Genomic DNA, 21,236 nt, shown 5'->3' with positions numbered 1-21,236 from the left:
TTAAACCAAGAAGGCCATGCAGTGGCTTATGAAAGTAGACGGCTTAAGGATGCAGAGTTGCATGCATCAATCTACGAAAAGGAACTCTCGGCTGTGATTCACGCCTTATCCAACTGGAAGCACTATCTTCTAGGAGCGGATTTTGTGATCAAGATTGATCACCAGAGTTTGCGGTATTTTCTTACGCAGCGGAAACTATCTGAGAAGCAGATGAGGTGGGCAAACTTTTTGTCTGTGTTTCACTTCCAGATCCTTCACACGGCTGGGAGTAAGAATGTAGTCGCAGACGCATTGTCTAGGCGGCCAAGGGTGAACGCTATCACTTCGGTGTATCACCAAGAATTAGAAGCACTACCGGATTTGTATCCGAATGATCCAGACTTCTCCACCATTTGGGAAAAGCTACATCGTGGAGAGAATGAGTTTCCCTATTCCATTCGGGACGGTTATCTCTACCACCATCAGGCCATATGTGTGGCGAAACCATTAAGAAAGAAGATCATGGATGAAGCACACGCTTCGCCTTATGCGGGTCATCGGGGTATTCTCCCTACGACCTTAGCAATGGAAAGATATTTCTTTTGGCCTAGCCTTAAAGCAGACATTGATAAGTATGTCAGGGAATGCTTGGTTTTCAAAAAGTGAAGTATGATCGGCATAAGACGCCTGGGTTGCTACAACCATTGCCTGCGCCTAATGAACCTTGGGAAAGTATTGCCATGGACTTCATCATGGACCTCCCTAGAACTCAGACTAGAAATGACGTGATCTGGACCATTGTGGACCGGTTTAGCAAGCAAGCACTCTTTATACCAGTCAAGAAAACGATCAAAGCAGATCATATGGCTAGGGTCTTTCTAGCACAGATCTTTAAGCATTATGGAATGCCTAACTCTATTGTGAGCGATCGAGATCCTCGCATGACAGGAAATTTTTGGCGTGCCTTGATGGATAATCTTGGTACAAAGCTGAATTTTTCATTTGCCTACCATCCTCCAACGGACGGGCAAAGTGAGATAGCCAATTCCACAGTATTGGACATGTTAAAAGCTTATGTGTGAGACCGGCAATCTGACTGGGAGAAATATTTGCCTCTTGTCGAGTATGCGTATAACAATACCATACACTCATCGGACGGGCAAAGCACCTTTTGAGATTCTCTATGGTAAGCCTTTGCTTCCACCCATCCTTTTAACTAAGGATAAGATCTTTGCAGCAGATGAGTTTGTCCGGGATTTGGACACCGCCTACGGGCAAGTTAGGAGAGCTATTCTACGCTCTCAGGAAAAGCATAAGAAAGCTGCAAACAAGCACAGAAGGAATCTAGACTTAACAGTTGGACAGTTAGTCTTACTCAAGTTTGAGAAGGCAAGACTTAAGAAACAAGCATCTCATAAGGGGAAGGTGGTAAAACTTTCTACCCGTTACTATGGGCCGTTTAAGATCACTGAGCGAGTGAATGATGTCACCTTCCAATTAGAGCTACCGCTTAATTGGAAGATCCATAATGCTTTCCATGTCAGTTTACTCCGGCCGTATGTGGGACCGCCTCCAAGCCAGCCTAGTGCTGAGGAACCTCCTTAGGTTGAGGAAACAGAAGAAATACTCCAACCGGAGCAGATAGTAAGTCATCAAGAGCGGCCTCTCAAATCCGGAAAGATAACACGGAAGTATTTGGTTAAGTTTAAGAACTACTCGAATCTAGATGCTCAGTGGATGACGCAGGAGGAATTAGCAGCTTATCCCGAGATACTAGGGGTATATGTCCAAGCACTACAGTTGAGGTCAACTGTTTAGAAGCCAGAGGGATGTTGCTAATTGGACTATTTTCTTATTTTTAATGATTATTATTTTTTTGGATATTTTATTATGTGCACTAAGAACTGTTACAAGATTGTAGCTACAGGAACTGCCATCAGGAACGGACAACTCTGATGTGTCATTTGATGGGTGACGGTAAACATCGCGAAGGAGTTTCCGTAAGTTCGGTGGAAAGGGCCGGGTTACGAGTGCCCCTGATGCGTCACATGATGGGTGACGGGTGCATCAGTAAGGGGGCATCCCGTAGGCTAAGGAGGAAATCCGAACTGAGTAAGAAAATACGCGTAAGAACGCAAGCACAAGAATAAAGATGGGTTCAATGAAGCTTTTTACGAAAAGCAGGAACAATCGCGGGAAGGCAGACGCTTTTCCACGAGGAATCTATGTTTGCATTGCCTTCGTGCATGTGGTTGCATCCAGGGACGCCTGGGAAGTGTTGTTAAATGCATTGGTTTTAACTTGTAAGGTTTTATTGAGTTTTTGGGCAGGTTTAGACCAATTTTAAAATATGCCGGCCGCCCACTTAATAAGTGGGCAGCCACTTAGAAGATAAAGCAACAAAACCAGCCAACGAATTCTCTCTCCCTATTTCGGGTAGAAAAAAAAAAAAGCCGCGATCTCTACGCGAGCAGTTATTCGTGCCGTGGCCAGGGAGCTATAAAAGCACCACATGCCCTCACTCAGGGGAGGTACCAACATCAGCAAGAGAAGACTTTGCCGCAAGAGATCGCGAGACTACGAAGCACGGAAGTCGCTTTTCCCGCGCAAGAGCGACAGGTATCTATTGTGGATTCGCCATACGAATTGTTGTCGCGTGTTTGTGTGGTTTGTTTTGCAGGAATCTCTCGTCTTACGGGAAGGCCCTTCACGGGAAGTATGGCTTCACGCCTAAGTCCCTTACGGGAAAGTACGGCTTCGCGCCTAAGTCCCTTACGGGAAGGAACGGCCTTGTGCCCAAGCCCTTTACGGGAAAGCACGACCTTCGGGTCTAAGATTACAGAGCGGAGGGGTTTCCGCGGGTTCTCGTGCTTGTATAAGAATTTCCCTAAATAAAAGAATACTCTTAAAGGGGGGGGACCAGCCCATCTTCTGGTCCCCAATACTGTGTCGATCTTCTCCCTTCTCTCATGTTTTCAAAAAATTATAATTGTCAGATTTTCTAAGTGCTCGTGTACGCTCCCGTTTTGTGACAACATCCCTGCAACTCTCTTTTCCAACTCTGCTTGCAAAGTCTTCTTTCTGCAGAACAACTCTACTTGCCCGGACACGAAGTCCTTACTTGGGAATCCCAACTTCCGGATCACAAACTTGAGAGACTACCTCTCTCCGATCGGTGGATCTACTTCCCAAACTCGAGTACGAAACCCTTGGGCTGATCTGGCTCTAGTTCCTCAGAGCCATTTTCTCCCGCAGAGGCTCATGCCTTCCTTTGCTCCTACTCCCTCAGTAGGAGGAAGTACACCTGCAAAACAAATACTTAGAGTTCATAACATGAAAATTGTTACCTTTAAGTCTCGACTCTCGAAACGCAACTCGGTTCTCAAAACGCAATTCCCTGGAAGAGATCTCTACATAGAAAATCCTCTCTTGCAATCCCAGACACAAAAGAGGTGTGTTCTCGGGTTCCTTCTCGTAGATCAGCCCCGTCTACGACATTTATGGGCTGAAAACAGAGAAAAACAGCAACTTGTCGCGATGGAAACACGCTCCGTAGGCACTTCTTCGCGGGGGAACTCGCGCACTGAGTCTTGGCGACATCGGGTGCATCATCGGCACACGTCTTCTTTGCGGGTGAACTCTGCAACAGCATCTCCTTCTTGCAAAAACTGATCCTCCTCTCTGAATGAGGGCATGTGATGCTTTTATAGCTCCTGGCCACGGGCACGAATAGCTGCTCGCGTAGAGATCGCGGCTGTTTTTTTTTTTTGGGGGCGCCGTTCTGCCAAAAAAAGAGAGAGAAAACGATGGCCGATCTGTTGCCTTATTTATCAAGTGGCTGCCCACTTATTAAGTGGGTGGCTGGCATATTTAAAAATAGTCTGAAACTGCCCAAAAACTCAATAAAACCTTATAAGTTAAAAACAATGCTTCCACAACACTTCCCAGGGGTCCCTGGATGGAATTACATGCACAGTTGCAATGTAGACATAGACTTCCTCGCGGGAAAGCATCTGCTTTCCTGAAAAGCAATCCCACTTTCTCAAAAAGCATCCGTTTTTCCTCAAAGTTTCCTTTGAACCCATCTTCATTCATGTGCTTTCTTTTCCTTGTGCACAATTCTAACACAGTTTGGAATTTCCTCCTGACTATGGATATTCCCTTTCCGATGTACTCATCACCCACCTTGTGACGCATTAGGAATACCCATCACCTAGTCCTTTCCTACCGAACTTACGGTACAATCTCCTTCACGATGCTCTATGTCACCATCCTATGACGCATCAAAGATGTCCGTTCTTGGATGGTCGGATACTTCTTTCCGATGCTCCCTATCACCCATCCGATGTGACGCATCAGAAGTACCGGTTCCTGATGGCCTACAGATATTCCCTTTCACAGTGCTCCCGTCGCTACTCTGAGTGACGTACTAGGAGTTCTCTGTACTCGGATGTCTCTAGTGAGAAAACCCCTCTCACTTAAAATTCCAATAATTCATTTAGAATTATTTTTCCTTGGTGTTCCAAGCGAGAAAACCCTCTCACTTATAAATCCAATAATTCATTTAGAATTATTTTCCTGTCAGATAAAGCCAATTTAGCAACACCTGTTGACGTATGCACAATGTTATTGTAAGCATATTCAGCCAATGGTAGATGGTGTTCACAAGTTGCCTTGTGCTCTGACACATAACATTTGAGAAGATCCAAGACAGTAGAATTCGCCTCTTCTGACTGTCCATCAGTTTGTAAATGAAACGAAGATGAAAACTTTAGCGCAGTGCCCATATTCTCAAACAATGCCTTCCAGAAAAGACTCCTCATACCTTGTCACTGACAATTGATTGAGGCATCCCGTGATTTTTAAAGATATTGCTCATGAATATCTCAACCATGTGTTCTGGCTTTATCTTCTTCCTAACAGGAATGAAATGGGCCTGTTACTGAACCTACAAATGATAGTCCAAATCCGATCATTGCCTGTTTGCGTTCTTGGAAGATCAAAGATAAAGTCCATCGCTATGCTTTCCCATGGCCTATCAGGGATCGGCAATGGCTGCAACAATCCCAGTTGTTCTGCCTGTCAAATTTGACTTTTTGGCAAACTAAGCATGATCTTACAAATGTGTCAACATCTTGACGCAAAGTTGGCCAATAGAAGAATGCCTCAACCGCTTTCACTGTCGCATCAATTCTACGATGCCCAGCAAAAGGTGGAGCATGAATTTCCATCAAAACCTTTGGCCGTAACTGTTTAGTGACGCATAACTTTCCATGCATCATGAGAAGGTCATTCTTAAGTATATAGTGCTCATGATGTAGCCCATCAACAAGTTGATCATAGATCCTTGCAAAATCTGAATCTTCAGCATATTGTGTCTTCATTTCGTCTAGTTCACAATGGTACGGAATTGACACTGCTGGGCTTTCGTGACACGCGTCAGCCACCACGTTCTTTTTCCCTTGCACATGCACAATCTGAAAATGGAACATTGACAAGATGTTTGCCCACCGCATGTGTTTCTCAAACAACTTTGTTTGTGTGAGAAAATATCGCAAGGTTTGATGATCTGTTTGGACAACAAAATCAGCCCCTAGCAAGTAGTGTTTCCAACTAGTGAGAGCATGAATTACTGCCAGCAATTCTTTCTCATAGACTTGCAAGTTCCTTTCGGTCTTCAGAAAAATTCTGCTCTCATATGCGACTACTCGGCCATTCTGCATTAGAACTGCACCAAGACTATGGCCACACGCATCACACTGGACCACAAAAGGTTTCAAAAGATTTGGCAAAATGATTATCGGATGAGGTTAGCTTCTCTTTCAAGTGTTTGAAGGCTAAAATTTCCTTGGCTATCCACTTGAAAGTAACTCCTTTTCCTTGCAGTGCATGGAGTGGAGAAGCAATCTCAGCAAAATTTCGGATGAACCTCTTGTAGTAGGAACATAAGCCTAGAAAGCTTCAAATGTCATGTATGGACTTCAAGTTTGGCCATGACCTAATTGCTTCCACTTTGGCGGGATCCATACGTACCCCATCCTTTGAAACAATGTACCCAAGGAAGTGAATCTCTTCCAAAAAGATTTCACGCTTCTTCGCATTAATGAGTAGCCTGCTCTTACGTAACTCATTGAGAACTGCGGTCAAGTGATCCCAATGCTCCTCTTCGGACTTTGAGTAGAAAATCATGTCATCAAAGAAGGTACCCACGAAGTTTCTACGTGGTCTAAAAATTATGTCTATCATTCTATTAAACGTGGCAGGAGCATTTGTGAGACCAAATGGCATGACAAGAAACTTATAGAGACCAAATGTTGTCTGAACGCAGTCTTATGGACATCTTCTGGCCTAATGCGTATCTGATGGTACCCACTCTGTCTATCCTTGTAAACAATGACGCTCCCTCAAGCCGATCAAGAATGTCATCTATCCTCGGTATGGGGAACCTGTTCTTGATGGTTTTCTTATTCAAGGCACGATAGTCAATGCACATGCGCCATGAACCATCCTTCTTCTGCACTAGGAATACAGGCGAACAAAAAGGGGATGAACTGGGCTGAATCAGCCCCTTCTTTAAAAGCTCGTTGACCTGACTCATAATCTCTTTCTACTGGGCTGCACTAACCTTGTATGGTGGCCTATTCGGTGGACTAGAACCTGGCACAAGATCTATGGTATGATCCTCAGGTCTCTCAGGAGGTAACTCCACCGGCAAAGAGTTCGAAAAACAATCACTGAAACCACTCAAATAGTTGACCCGTCTTTATCAAAGGTAGACAAATTAGATACAACTTCAGGTACTTTTTTTGCAAAGATCAAGTACGCAGAAAGATGATTCTTAATTACAAATGAAATAGCAGAAGCAGAAACAATTGGAACAGACTCGCCTTTAAGCTTTACATCAAGGACATGAGTCTTCCCTCTATGTACAAGGGTAATCTTTATGTTGTAAGTATCCACCATAGCATGCAACTTGTAACACCATGGGATACCCAGTAATACATCACAGCCCTCAAGTGGCATAATATGAAATTCTTCATCATCCACATAGCTTTGAATGTGCAGATAAAGCTTTCCAAAATGGGAGTAGCAGGCTCTGAATGACCTGGGCATACCAAAACTGCTTCACCTGTCATACCCATCTCCTCTGCACAAATGCCCAACTTTGATGCCAATTCTGGTGATATGAAATTTGCACGGGCTCCTGGATCAAAGAAGACTAGCACTGTCTGGGCTCTAACTTTGTCCCAAGCTCTGCACAGTTCCGTGGCATCTATGTTTGGCTGGTTTTCAACCAAATCTAGGACAAGTCCTACACTCGGCTTTGGCTTCTTCCTTTTATGGTCTGACTTGTCATCCTTATCCCGTGACTTCTTCTGTGAGCATTCATTTTCAAAATGTCCTTCCTCTTCACAAATGTAGCATTTCTTGGCCTCCCTTAGAGATTTCCTTTGTTCAAAAGTTTAGCTAGAAAAATGCCTTTTTTGTCCTTGTCCTCGTCCCGAAGAAGATTTAGACTGCTTCTTGGACGTATCAGCTTCTTTAGTGGAGGGCTTCTTTGTGGGAGGCACAGAAGGCTTTGTTGCAGCATTGCCCTTGGCTGAAAACTATTTGCCCTGGGACCCTTTCTTGTGGCTATTAAATCCATCGGAATCTCCCGTCAACAGATTGCTAGCCACTCTTGCATTCTCAATCAACTGGAACATATTCATGACAGTAGTCTTTGTGCAGTAGTCCCTAATTTTCTTGGGCAATCTGCAACAGTACTTTTCAATCTGTTATGACAATGGCACAAATCTGTAAGAGGTGACTGGCACACTGTTTAGCATTCAACTCGTGCCATTCTATCATCACATCCACTTCAAAAGTGTTTGTCAACCATGCAGGCGCAAAAAGATGTTTGAATTGGACCCACGTTGTTGGGGCTTGACCGTGGTTCAACAATGCGGTCCACTACTGAAGCGCATTCCCTTTCAAGAAAGTGGCAGCCTTGCGTATCTTTGAAGATTCCTTGAAGTTTCCTCCAGCATAAGCTGCATCAAACTGCTGTATGAAGGTTAAAGCCTTTAATTGATCTTCAATTCCTCTGAAAGTTTCAACCTTCACTCCCTGCCCACCTTCCTTGTAATCCTTTGGTTGACTCAAAGGAGCCACATTATCATAAACAAGTGCCTACAAAAGTGGTGCTCCACGATTGCCCATTCCAGCACTCGCATCACCTATTTTACCTGTCATATCTACATTTTGGGCGTATGGCTGCGAAAAACCAGCCATATCAAATTGTGTTCGAGGCACTCTAAATTGACCTTAGGCACCTTGAAATCCTAGTTGGACACCCATGTTCGCGTACATAGGGTTACCCATGCCTGTTTGCATTGTCCCCAACATTCCCTGGCATATAACCTGTGGAAGGTCCAGCCATAGCTTGAAACACTGAACCATCTCCAAAATAACCAGGATAAGTAATAGGTAATGGAAGGGTCTGACGCATAGCCTGTTCATTACTCCCTTGACCTTTCACAAACGGTTCTTGTCGAGCTAAAGCAAGTTTCTTTGGATCATTGGACACCGCTGGTTGCTCAACCACATGGGCTTTCCCTCGAGCATCATGAGTCCTCTGCGCATTGGAAATCTCTTTTTCCTGCAATGGCTCAGTTCCCTGTCCTATATAGGAGCCTATAAGAACTCCTGCATCCTTCGGTTGCTAGCCAATTGCTGAAACATGTCCATGCAGCAACGCAGTTGAGCTCTAAACAACCTGTCCTCTTCTTGAGGAACTTTCCTGTGCCATGTGAGGAAGATCCCTCTTCAGGTGCTTGGTCTCTCTTCTCTGCCATAACGACGAGCTCTGTGTTGCTTTCACCCATAACAATCCACGGTGCACTTTTTGAAGAAAAAGTGACTATTTCGTCGATGGAACCATATAACCGGCCTGTACAACGTAGAGGGCGGTACTATTTCAATTATCTGTTAACTTTACACAGAGCACTGAGAAGAAAAGAGAATGCAGTTGCGTCCAACGACTAGAATGTCACTGCGCAGATGACACCGACACCCTGCAGGCCCTCAAAGTTGGTGCCATACCAAACTCTCACAAAGCTGTCCAAACCTGGCGAGGGCTGAAAACGCACGTTATTGACTTGATTTTGGCAGCACAACGGCACAAAAACCCCTGTAGGTGAAAAACACCTGTCCAGGACGGATTCCCTCGCAATTTGGGAGCTTTGTGGTGAGCTGTAATAGAATTTCAGCGTGCTGTAATTTTCTGTTTTTCTGTTGTCAGGTGCCCAAGACCCTGTACACACATCCCAAGGCTCTCACAGAGCTCCCCTGGTGTTCCCTTGCAATTTAGGTGCGAAACCCTAAACCTGCAGAAAAACACAGCAGGCTGTAATTCTCTGTTTCGGATCGTTTTTAGAAGAGCGAACACGCCTACGCGTGTCCCAAGGGCTCCCGCACGCAATGGGACAGTTCCCCTGTGAATTGGACGAGTTTTCACGCAAGAAAACTCTCCAAACTCGCAATCTTCCGCGATGGAACTGTGCGTACCTGTGGGGGATTAGCAGTTAGCTAATCCGGTTCCTGTTCAGAAGGCCCTTGCCTTGGCAAACGTGCACAAACCCTCAAAACTGTACATATTCATCTGAGTAGCGCAATTAGTGGGGCATCACCATATGTGCCAAATGGGAGAGACAGATGCACGAGAGCAAATCATCGCGCTACATGAGACAGAGGAGAAGGCAAGATTTCCTCTAAAGCTGTCAACCTGCACCCACTACTCACACACACACTGTAGGTCACTTATGGAGTTCAAAACAGCCCCCAGTTCAAAATGAGCACCCCTTCTAGCTGAGTTGTCCTACAGATTGCTCTCCTTCTGCCAAGTGTCCACTTTGCCCCTTTGATGTAATTCCCTAGTTCCCACTCACCTATAAAGTTGTAAGTGACTTTCCGAGTGGCCCAGACTTCATTTGGCGCACATAGGCTTTCATACTCATCAGAATTTAGTGCCGAGTGCTAACTCGCTCGACCCTATTTGGCCGCAGCCGTTTCACACTGGCTATGCAATGTCCACTTGCACCTTTTCAAGGGTTCCGGGAAAAACAAGTAAAAATAAAAATAAATAAAAATAAATAAAAATATGTAGTACATATTTAGAGAAGGCAACATGAAAAATACACCTCCTGGTGACACCCCATTAAGGAGAGAGAGATCGTTTTTGCTCTCACTAGAATAGAGGGAGAAAAGGGGCGCTGGATTTTGTTGCTTTTATTTGCAAGTTGGCTGCCCACTTATTAAGTGGGCGGCTGGGTTGCTTTTAAAATGGTCTGAACCTACCCAAAAACTCAACAAAACCTTATAAGTTGAAAACAATTCTTACACAACACTTTCCAGGCATCCTTGGATGCAACCACATGCACGAATGCAATGCAAACATAGACTTCCTCGCAGGAAAGCATCTGCTTTCCCGAAAAGCAACCCGCTTTCTCAGAAAGCATGTGTTTTTCCTCAAAGTTTCCTCTGAACCAATCTTCATTCAAGTGCTTGCTCTTCCTTGTGCATAAATCTAACAGTTCGGAATTTCCTTCCGACTATGGGATATTCCCTTTTCGATGCCCCTGTTACCCACCTTGTGAAGTATCACGAATACGCTCACCTAGTCCTTCCTACCGAACTTATGGTACAATCTCCTTCCCGATGCTCTCTGTCACCCATCCTATGGCACATCAGAGATGTCCGTTCCCGGATGGTCAAATACTTGTTCCGGATGCTCCCTGTTACCCATCCAATGTGATGCATCAGAAGTACCCATTTCTGGTGGCCTTACAAATATTCCCGTTCACAGTACTCCCGTCATTACTCTAAATGACGCACTAGAAATATCTGTACTCGGATGTCTTCAATGAGAAAAACCCTCTCACTTATATTTCCAGTAATTCACTTACAATTATTTTTCCTAGTGTCCAAAGCGAGAAAATCCTCACTTAAAAATCCAATAATTCATTTAGAATTATTTTTCTGTCAGATAAAGCCAATTTAGCAACATCCCTCTCACTTACAAATAGTTGTCCTCAATTGTAGAGGTCCAGCTGAACTGTGTAAGGATCGGGAGGGGAAAGGGAGCTCAAGGAGGCTCAAAGTTGAGAGGCTCCATTGTTACACAGTGAGCTGCACACACTTAATAAAAGATGCACTACCACTAAAGGGACAAATTGATGTACACACAAAAGTAGGATATCATATTGCATAGCCTATACTATATGTACAACACAAGGCTTTATATAGGGCCTTGATATTACACGGCTGGCACAAATGCCCATACATGGCTTATTCTTGTGTTTACAGCAAATATACTAAGGTGTCAACATCAACTCAAATGAGGTGTAGAGGGATGTCCCATGCCTATCTCAACAAACTGCCTGGGGAGAAACCGAAAAAATTCCAAATCTTGCTCAATGGTGAGTTGAGCCGATCCTTTCTCAAAAGAGAACTCAAAAATTAAATCAAACAAAAACTCAATAATTCAAAACTTACCTTACTGGTTCATGTCCTTCCTCCAGTACCGCGAGGATATCCTTAGCCAATCATCAAACTTATGAGCAACGTAAGAACTCGTCATTCACGTCTTTCCAACAGATCAAAAGTTTCCTTATCCAAGAATCTGTTAACTTAATTCCGTCTTTTCAAGCTCGAGAAGAATAATCTTCCTAGAAATCAATCTAGATATGTGTTCTTGCACGTAATTGTGCGCTATTAGTCCCGAGGGTATGAACCCTCTCGTATTCCTTCTGCAAAGGGAATGTCGAAATCATAGAGCATTCATCTCATGTGAGCACGGCTTCTTTTGGTAAATAGAGTCTGCCACAAATTGGTGACGTGTCATGCTTGGGCGGCAGAGGACACCCTGGTAGAAAATGCTGACGTGGCTGCGGACTTCCGATGATGTGATCCTATCATAAGCTTTTCTAAATTCAATTGCAGCAGGATACACTCTTGCTTAGTGGAGCATGCATACTCTATGCCAACTATTGTTTCCAGAATGTTATCTTATATAGATCTTCCCTTGATGAATCCATGTTGGTGGGGGATGATAACTTTGTAGAATAGGGGAGAGAGCATTTGAGGGCAATGACACGTGGCACTGTCGTACGGAATTTCGTGATTTTCGGCAGCTGTATGGACTTCCGTGTTTGGCGGGCTGATCAGCGGCAACTTTGCTGCTTTATGCTACGCAATTGAAGAAAGAGAGAGAGCTTTTGTTTGCTTTATTCCCGAGAGAGAGAGAGAGAGAGAGAGAGAGAGAGAGAGAGAGAGAGAGAGAGAGAGAGAGAGAGAGAGAGAGAGAGAGAGATGGTGAAAAGCAGAAGGCTTTTGCTTTATTTTAAAAGCTTTTAATTTTCAGCTTTTGGGCTCTGCTTTTAGCATCCCTTGTAATCTATAAATAAGCAGGTAGGCCTCTCACAACTCAGAGCATCTGGATGTAGAGTCTGAGTGTGAGCGCCTGCCCGCACTCTTGTACTTTGAACTCAGATTAATACAAAAAGAAATACCGAAAGGGGCGCCAGTCTTTGGGGCCAATATCTCTAGGCACGGAACTCCGCCGGGCCAGCGTCGAATAAATTGTGATCTGTGAACTGTTTTGAAGTGGTTATTTGGTACTGTCACGGTAGATTCTTGACTTGGAGTGTCCAAGTCTGTTACAAAGTCTTTCATTTCACTTGTAGAAATTTCTTGTTCTGGGCCTTTGCTCAAGCTGACTATTTCGATCCGAAGATCCCTTATGCACTGTGGCACTTCTTTCCGCATTTTCCTATTGCCAGTGTTACCACTAACACTGTTTTCCTGAGGCCCATTAGCGTGTCTTCCTTGCGGAGGTCATAAAAAAAACGATTCACCTTGCAAGCATCAATGATTGCTTGCAAAATCTTAGGCAGATAGGATTCTAGCCATAGCATTTTCTAAACGTATGTTAAAAATTGGTTCACAATACAGCGAACCCACTTTGTATCTCAAGGATGTTCTTCCATATATCCGAAAGTTGAGATTCCCAAGGGAAGGACTTCGTGTCTAAGAAAGCAGAGGTATTCTGCAAGAAGAGGACTCCGGAAACCAAGTTGGAAGAGAGTTTCAAGGACTCCATGCCCTGAGTCTGGAAGGTGAGATCCATATGCGAGAACCTTGATTCTCGAGGATTCGGAATAAGGGACGGGAGTTCCTTGGAATGGGGCTCGACCCTAGGAATTGGAAGCTGAGGCTTCCGGGAACCATCAAGTCTTATTCTAGAACGAACGTGGTAATACGTTCGGTTCAAGTGCTTGTATAGACTTCTTCTTGCTAATAAAGATACTATTACACAGGGGGGACCAACCCATCTTTTGGTCCCCAATACTGTGTCGATCTTCTCTCTCTCTCTCTCTCTCTCTCTCTCTCTCTCTCTCTCTATATATATATATATATATATATATATATATATAATTTTTTTTTGTCTCTCTATATACTATGGCTTCAGTATTAAGTGATAAATTCTATTTATCCAAGTATATTTTATATTGTTATACGCTCCCGTTTGTGACAGTACCTCTCATTGATGCTCTTCTAGTGACCATCCGAAGATACCAGGGAAAGGTAGATTTTCACATCATGAAGCTAGGCAATTGCAATGCTCTCTTGGGCATGCCTTGGTACGACAAGAATGCCGTGAGACTCGAGATCCAGAATCGTACGATCACTTTGATCCAGAAGGACAAGCCGGTCGTCCTTAAAGTTCGGCTGTTCGAATCAATTTTCTAATTGCTTTGTATGAGAAAGTACTGTTTGGAATTTGTTTGAAGTGGATGTTATCTATTTTAAACTTGCCTTGGTGCCAATTAGAGTTTGTTTGATTCTGGTTTTGATGCTGGTTTCAATGGTTTGTAATTTACTCTTGGAAGGAGTATCTGAACGACACAGACCAGGTATTTGGGGAGCGTTTAGTTCTATGTTGGAAAACCTCTGAACGATGCAGAGCGAGTCTCTGGGAAGTGTTTAATTGTATGCTAGAAAACCTTTGAATGATGCAGACCCCGCGGGTGTCTGGGGAGAGTTTGGTTGTATCAGTTCTCTAAGCTCACGGCCCGAACCTTTTTAGGTTATTTGCAGGGGAAATGAGGAGGTAGTCGTTGAATAGCTTCATGCCTAAGACCGTTTGTTTGGGAGGAGTGCTCAACAGCGCTATTTGTTGTGTCTTGTAACATACATATGTAAGTATCTATATTGCATCGTGATGTGCCAACCATTGAATATTGCTAATCGGGTGAGATTGCCTAGGTATGTAATTTTAGTGCATCCAGACACTCGTTATAGATCAACGCGGTTGGGTGTGATGGCTAATTTTTCTATGCAAAAATATCAGGAGCTCTGATATGAATGACCCTCGGATAGTTATTATTTGACTTAGATTGTTTTGCAGATGTAATCGCAGACGATTACTCTTCTTTCAAGAAGGCGAGATGTCACAAATTGTTGACGTATCAAGCCACTGAAGACCTAACGGGTTAGGGCTCCCTCAGCCTATGTCACAAGGACGTGGCAGTTATTAACCATGTCACAAAGATGTGGCAACTGCTAACCTTGGTTGTTGGTTTCTTTCCAATGGGGCTTATTTTATTTGTTTTGAGACCCTCTTTTTGAAGTAGCAAACGGTCGGACATTGTATGGCCAATGTGAACGGTACATTCACCCGTAGACGAGAAGTGGTCGGCACTGGAATTCGTATGGTAAGAGGATGTCTAGGCTCAGAGCAAGATCATATAGGTTCCCCCGTCGCACTTAGCAAGTTGGTGGATACTAGGAAGTGAACTCAATTAAGGCGTAAAGTCAAGGTGGGACTACCAACAAAAAGTATCCGACAGTTGGGCCACATTGCACTTTTGGATGCGGTCCCAATGAGGATAGATGGTCAGAAGACCAGTGGGAGCCCAACGGAAGCATCTCCTAAAATTTAGGGAACTGCTATTTTGGGCCGTGAAATGTGTTCGCGTCATTACCTCTGGTATGACTAGGGGAACATTTTGCAACTCTGCCGCGAAGTCAATTGGGCAACCGGTCAGGATATTTTTAAGCGGCGAACCCGAAACGGGAAAATGCTTGTAAATGCGCCAAGTGTCACATTTTCATGCACTTGCCTCTTCCAGAAAAATGGGCGCTGAATTTTTAAGCTGGGAAGGCCTCATTATGCAATCTGTCTCACAGGTTAAGAGCTATGGAGTGCTTCCTTTCCCTCTCATGTACAGTGTGGTGCTAGGAGTGATGCCCTGCACACTACACACTGCTCTCTCTCTCCCCTACGTGCAGTTATGTGATGCCCCACAAGAGGGCTATTCATTTGACTGATGTACAGTTGTGTGGGTTCATGCTTTTGTGCTGAGGCAAGAGCCTCCTTGAGTAGGAACAGGGGTAGCTAGCTGCTGCCCCAAAGCAGGCACTGGTGAGGGTCATAACCTCACCGAACAGGTGCTAAATCAGCGCTGTGTATGCGCTGTAATTTCACTGTTTTTCAGCCATACGGACTCCAGGACCATTGGGAATCGTGCCCCACTGGCAGAGGACAGTTAGGGGACTGTTTGGGGCTGAAAACAGGGCAAAAACCAGTAAATACAGCGTGCTGAATTTACTGTTTTTGGATAGGAATCAGAGGGTATACGCCAGTCGAAGCGAGTTCCAGCAGGGGAATTGGTTTCGTGCAAGTTTTGGGGCTGTTATGCTGCCGAAATTTGGCCAAAACAGGCGGTATCTAGTGGGATACAGTCAAAGGATTCCCAGGACTCTTCTTTGTACTTTACCCTCCTAAGGAATAAAGAAATACTGAAAGGGGCGCCAATTTTGGGGCCTACAAGTTGTCGGTGTCTGCTCGGAGCATTCTAGCTTCCGAGTTGTGTGTATTCAAGTGTTAATTCCCGTCGCAGGTTCTCTTTGCAAAGTGCTCTGTGTGTGTGTCTAAAGTAAAGAATTTCGGGTGAAAGCCAACGCCTACCGCCCTACGGGCCGGTTTCAGCCTAACCCTATCCAACGTGTAGATCCTGGCCGAGGGGCCTAAACCGTAGCAGAAGCAAAAGAAGAAGAAGTCTTTACCAACTTACAGATCCTTGCCGAGTGGCCCAAATAACAAGTTGGGTTAGGATTAATAATCCTAACCCCAAGCTTACTTATAAGACCCCGTTCAATAGGGCCTAAAAATCAATGAACACACACACACACACACACACACACACACACACACACACAATTCCTTGCATAAAAACTGGTGGTGTGACAACTGTACGGACGCCTGCGTTTTGCGTTGGCGGATGGCTTGGTAGGTTGTACGGACGTCCACGAATGGTGCTGGTAGCTTTTGGGCGAAAACTTTGGGATCAGATGCTTTTTGGGCTTGATGCTTTTCTTGTATACTGATTTTAGATGTTCTGGGGCCTTTAGATATAAACTATGGGCTCTCTCTCTCTGTGGCATTCTACTGCGTGTAGGTGCACAATATCATTCTCTTCTCTCTCTAGTCTTTGCACATCTATCATAAGTAAAAGGAACTCTCTCATAAAATAAAAGGAACCTTGAGTTAGCATTGAGCACTCATCTTGGGCATACACCATCAATCACCTGTGTTGCACATTACATATACTCTAAATCTATCGCAAGACGGGCACCACGTGCCAACGGAAAAGAACAAACTGAACATACTTTCAGCACTTCAATAACAATTGAAGTGAGAGAGAGAGACGACACGTGACACGAAGTGGCAGAATTCCACCCCAAAGAGTATTGGCCCCAAACCTTGGCGCCCCTTTCAGTATTTCTTTATATTGCATCACCACAGTATAAGCCGGTACTCCACGCTTTGCACCTTCTCCTAAAAGAGTGCTAGAGAGAGAGCCCTAGCCTCATATTTAAAGGCCCTAGGCCCAAAAGCAGTTTACATGAAAAGTATTCAAACTCAAAAGCAATTGTCCCAAAAGCTGGCACTGAAAATCAGCCAGCGTAAATCACGGAAATCCGTACAAGCTGCCAGGTTAGCACAGTCAGCGTGAAACGCGGAAATCCGTACAGTTCCACCACGTCAGCAGTCATCGGAAAATCCGGAATTCCGTGTAGTCCCCTCGTCATCAGTTCCACGCGCATGTGTGTGTGTGTGTGTGTGTGTGTGTGGGACTTGCTTAATTTTAATGCCTTTATGTCACTTGGGCTCCATCGGACGGGGTCCCATAAGTTGGTAGGAACTTCTTCTTTGTCTGCTTATTCTTAGGGTTTAGGCCCCTTAGCCGGGATCTGCACAGTGGCTCCGTTCTTCAATGGCTTGACACAAATTCCGTACAGTCACCACGTCATCAGTTCCACGCACACGCACACGCGCGCGCGCGTGTGTGTGTCTCTCTTGGTCCTGCTTTATTTTAATGCCTTTATGTCACTTGGGCCCCATCGGACGGGGTCCCATAAGTTGGTAGGAACTTCTTCTTCTTCGTCTGCTTATTCTTAGGGTTTAGGCCTCCCAGCCGGGATCTACACAGTGGCTCCGTTCTTCACTAGAATTTGCGGCTCGACTTGGAATTACGCCCGACAGAATGGGGCCATAGGCGGAGGCAGTTCTAGTGGCACGCGGACGGGATGTTGCCATTACACCTGTCATTGGCAAACTGTGTTTGCATTGTCAGGGGTATTTAGGGCACGAGGACTTTTACATCATGCCTTTGGAAGGGTGTGACATCCTCGTAGGAATCCCTTGGTACCACGAGAACAACACCGTGGTCGATTATCGGGCCAGTAATGCACAAAGCATTGGAGGTGAAGTCTTTACCCTTGTTTGCACAAACAGTCTTCACTCGTTTGCCTGTTTTCTTCTCCACAAGAGTCTGCCTGTTCTTGAAGATCTCAAAAGCCTTGTCCGAGTGCTTGAGGAGATATAACCAAGTTAAGTGACCAAAATCATTCACCAATAGCCTAAAAAAAGAGCTCCCCCTAGGGATGAAGTCTGCATAGATTCACAAAGATCTGCGTGAACCAACTAGAAAATTGCAAAAGCTTGACGGCTAGAGGCTGTGGAATAGCCTCTCTATGTTACTTCCCATAGATGCACGAAGTGCATTGTCCTTGCTTACTCCCAGGTTGTAGTCAACTATGAGGCAGAACACTTGTACAATGTTCTGAGTCTCATAGGCCATTTCCATCTTCATATGCCATTTTGGTCTTTTACAAACATTATTTATCTTTCTTTCTTTCTGTATTCTAATCGATAAGATTGTTACAGAGCAGGTATCCTCTCAATTTGTGCCTTGCTTTGCCTGCTTCCCTTTGGCTTTGCAGGTTTTCCCATGGTATTGTATTGACTGTCTGAAGGGCCATTGATTTTATTATGTTCCTTCAGTGACATTTTTCCTTTATTTCTTTGATAATTACATGATATTTTATGATTGAATTTTGTAGTTGAGCAAAAAGTATCTTGTATTGTCATGTGTTTACAGATATTCAGAGCTTGACTTCAGAGGCTGTCAAATATGCAAATCCACGAAGAGGTGAAGCAAGGAATTTGGAAGAGGCACTGATGTCGGGTATGAGCATGAAAAGCAGTAGTCTCTCAGATTAGATGGTTTCTTAATTTGTTTCAACCCATCTATTTATTATCTGTAGGTTGTTTACTCGTCATGTTTATAGAGTGATATGCTTCTTTTTATGTTTGCCTCCTTTTGCTGATTGATTCTCCTCTCTTAGTCAATTGTAGGATGTGCAGAAATACCCTCATCTGCTTAATGAATATTGTGTGATCTAATGTGCTTAATGAATTTTGTGTGTATGCAATGACTGGATGCAGTTCCAGACTTGGAAACAATTCCTTATCAAGTTTTGAGAAGAGAAAAGAATTATGAAGTTCGTGAAGTTCAGGTATGCGGAAGACTGAATCAACAGATTGATTGAGTCTATGTACCAAGTTAAACGCGGCTGACATTCATCCTATCATGCCAGTCTTATGTTGTGGCAGAGACCACTATGCCAGGAAGGAGTGGATTCGATTTCTATGGTTCTTCACAAGGATTCAACACTTTAGCTGCCTATCTTTTTGGCAAAGTATGCTCTTCAAACTTGATAGATAGATTGCTTCAGAAGCATTGATGGAAATCTGAGGTAATTTCTTTGGGATGCTAGAACTTGAAAAAGGAGGAGATGGAGATGACGACACCAGTTCTTATGTCAAGAATTCAGTCTGAAGGCGAGAAAATGGAGATGACGACCCCTGTTATATCTCAACAAGTAATGATTTCTGCTTGTGTTATAGAACCAAAAATGTCAAATGCTTACTCTGTGTCTGGCTGTGCTCTCGCCCAGCCTTCACTCATTTTATTTTTGTCACATGGTATGAGTGTAATAGACAGATGGTGGGCAATGGAAAATGGCATTCGTAATGCCATCCAAGTATGGTGATAATGTACCACTGCCTATTGATAAATCTGTCACTACAAAGAGGGTACCATCAAAGGTCGTAGCAGTCACAGCGTTTTCAGGTACCGGATCTGTGAAAGTTGTTCTTAAGACTGAAGATTCTGTATTTTCCTGTTTAACAATTAGCTTAAAAGTTTCCTGACAGGCTATTTCTGAAGCCTTATCAAGGCATAATCTGTTACCTTTTGCTCTAGGGTATGTGACAGATGATATGGTAAAGGCTAGAGAACAAGAGCTACGGAAGTTTTTGGAAAGAGATCCTAAGCTACAAGTAAAGGAGTCTGCACAAGCAGAAATTTCACAGGTTTGTTAAATCTTGTGTTCATGTTTGACCTCCTTGTATCTTGAGTGAGAGCTACTTCCATAGTGGCCAGCATATGTAGATTATAGATAAGGGTATTGTTGCACAAATCAAATGTGATACCATTTCTATTTTGTTGTTCCTCTTCCTTCAAGGGAGTTGGTATCTTTTGAAACAGTGGAGTGCAAACTATTAGCAGGAGTTATTAATTTTCCTGACAAGTAAAAATTTAGCTTTCTGTTGGAGCCGACATTGGGGAGATGGAAAGATGCTTTAATGTGGCTAATTGGATACAAAGACGGCAGCCCATTATTCTCTTGCTTTGAGCTGTCATGTGCATATCAGAATCTATACATAGAGCTGGGCATACATGAGTGTATTGCAATGTAGGTGGGGGAGCTTATGCTGAAGATACAGGCAGATTGGCAGGCTGAAAATTGAATATTGTTATGACAGAAATGGATTGTGGGCACTTATATTTACAAGTGCTTTTACTAGAGATGGGGAGCTGCAGACAGTATCAAACTCCTCATTTAGCAGTCAAAGAGGAACCCCCCCTCCTCCCCCCCCCCCCCCCCCCCCCCCGACTGACTGCAGGTGCTGATTTGTTTTCGACTCGACCCCCTCGCCATCGATTCGTCTTTTTCCTCCTCGGCAGCAAACATAGATAGAGGCTCGTACTCCACCCTAGACGGACTCAGACGAAGCCCCCTCGCCCGACCCTGCAAGCCCACCATCCGACTTGCTTTATCCCTGATAGAGCAAGAGAGCCTTGCAACAAAGGTGGAGCCCTTTAAGCCACCTCTGTCATTTGCAAGATTATCGGCACCCAGCCTAGCAGAGGCAAGGTGCACGGTCCAGAGTTACCCGGAACATAGAACGGAAATGGCGACGGGCCTCCCATGTGGAAGGGGGAACGGAAAGAGTCTGGAACGGGAACGACACGGAACGGGAGGCATAAAAAACATCCAAATAAGGCAATTTTTAGCGTTATGTGTTTGGATAAGAGTAGTACTAGAGTCCTTTGACTCCAATACCCACAAAAAACACGATTTGAAGACCATTCAACCTTATTATGACTTGATTGTGATGTGCGGCGCTGCGGTCATAGTACATACACAATAACACATGCAATTACAGATTAGAGCTCTCAAATAATTGCAAGAGTAGAAGTTAAGAGATAGTACATACACAACACAATGCCCATACACAATAACACATGCAATTACAGATTAGAGCTTTCAAATAATTGCAAGAGTAGAAGTTAAGAGATAAGACATGGGAGGATAGCTTTCGGCGTGTGAGAGCATAGCTTGCATGCCCATGCACAAGCACCTCCCCCCGCTGACAAGGTGCCCTCTGAGGTCACTTCATCCCACCACGACCATTCCTTCCTCTTTTAAGTGTTTCCACATGAACGGAGGGGGTTGTACAAGAAGAAGAGGCCATGGATGATGGATTATCCAAGAAAGAGAGAGCTTGAGCCTTGAGGGTT

At 44.3% G+C, this 21,236-nt stretch overlaps 1 protein-coding gene across 1 annotated transcript in view; it reads left to right on the top strand.

Moving 5' to 3' along the window:
* The window catches only part of LOC147465571 (SOUL heme-binding family protein), a 62,284-nt gene that overhangs the window by 29,437 nt on the left and 11,611 nt on the right, over positions 1-21,236 (top strand). Inside the window, exons 2-7 of the mRNA XM_086511877.1 lie at positions 18,468-18,554; positions 18,815-18,885; positions 18,967-19,068; positions 19,147-19,251; positions 19,370-19,502; positions 19,635-19,744. Of these exons, the coding sequence (XP_086368003.1) occupies positions 18,468-18,554; positions 18,815-18,885; positions 18,967-19,068; positions 19,147-19,251; positions 19,370-19,502; positions 19,635-19,744 (608 nt within the window). The remainder of the gene's footprint in view (positions 1-18,467; positions 18,555-18,814; positions 18,886-18,966; positions 19,069-19,146; positions 19,252-19,369; positions 19,503-19,634; positions 19,745-21,236) is intronic.

Source organism: Adiantum capillus-veneris, chromosome 1, assembly GCF_014529385.1.
Source record: "Adiantum capillus-veneris isolate H3 chromosome 1, ASM1452938v2, whole genome shotgun sequence".
In the NCBI taxonomy this organism is placed as follows: Eukaryota; Viridiplantae; Streptophyta; class Polypodiopsida; order Polypodiales; family Pteridaceae; genus Adiantum; species Adiantum capillus-veneris.
Note: the sequence above shows the minus strand (reverse complement) of the source record. Positions and strands in the feature narration are given on the sequence as shown.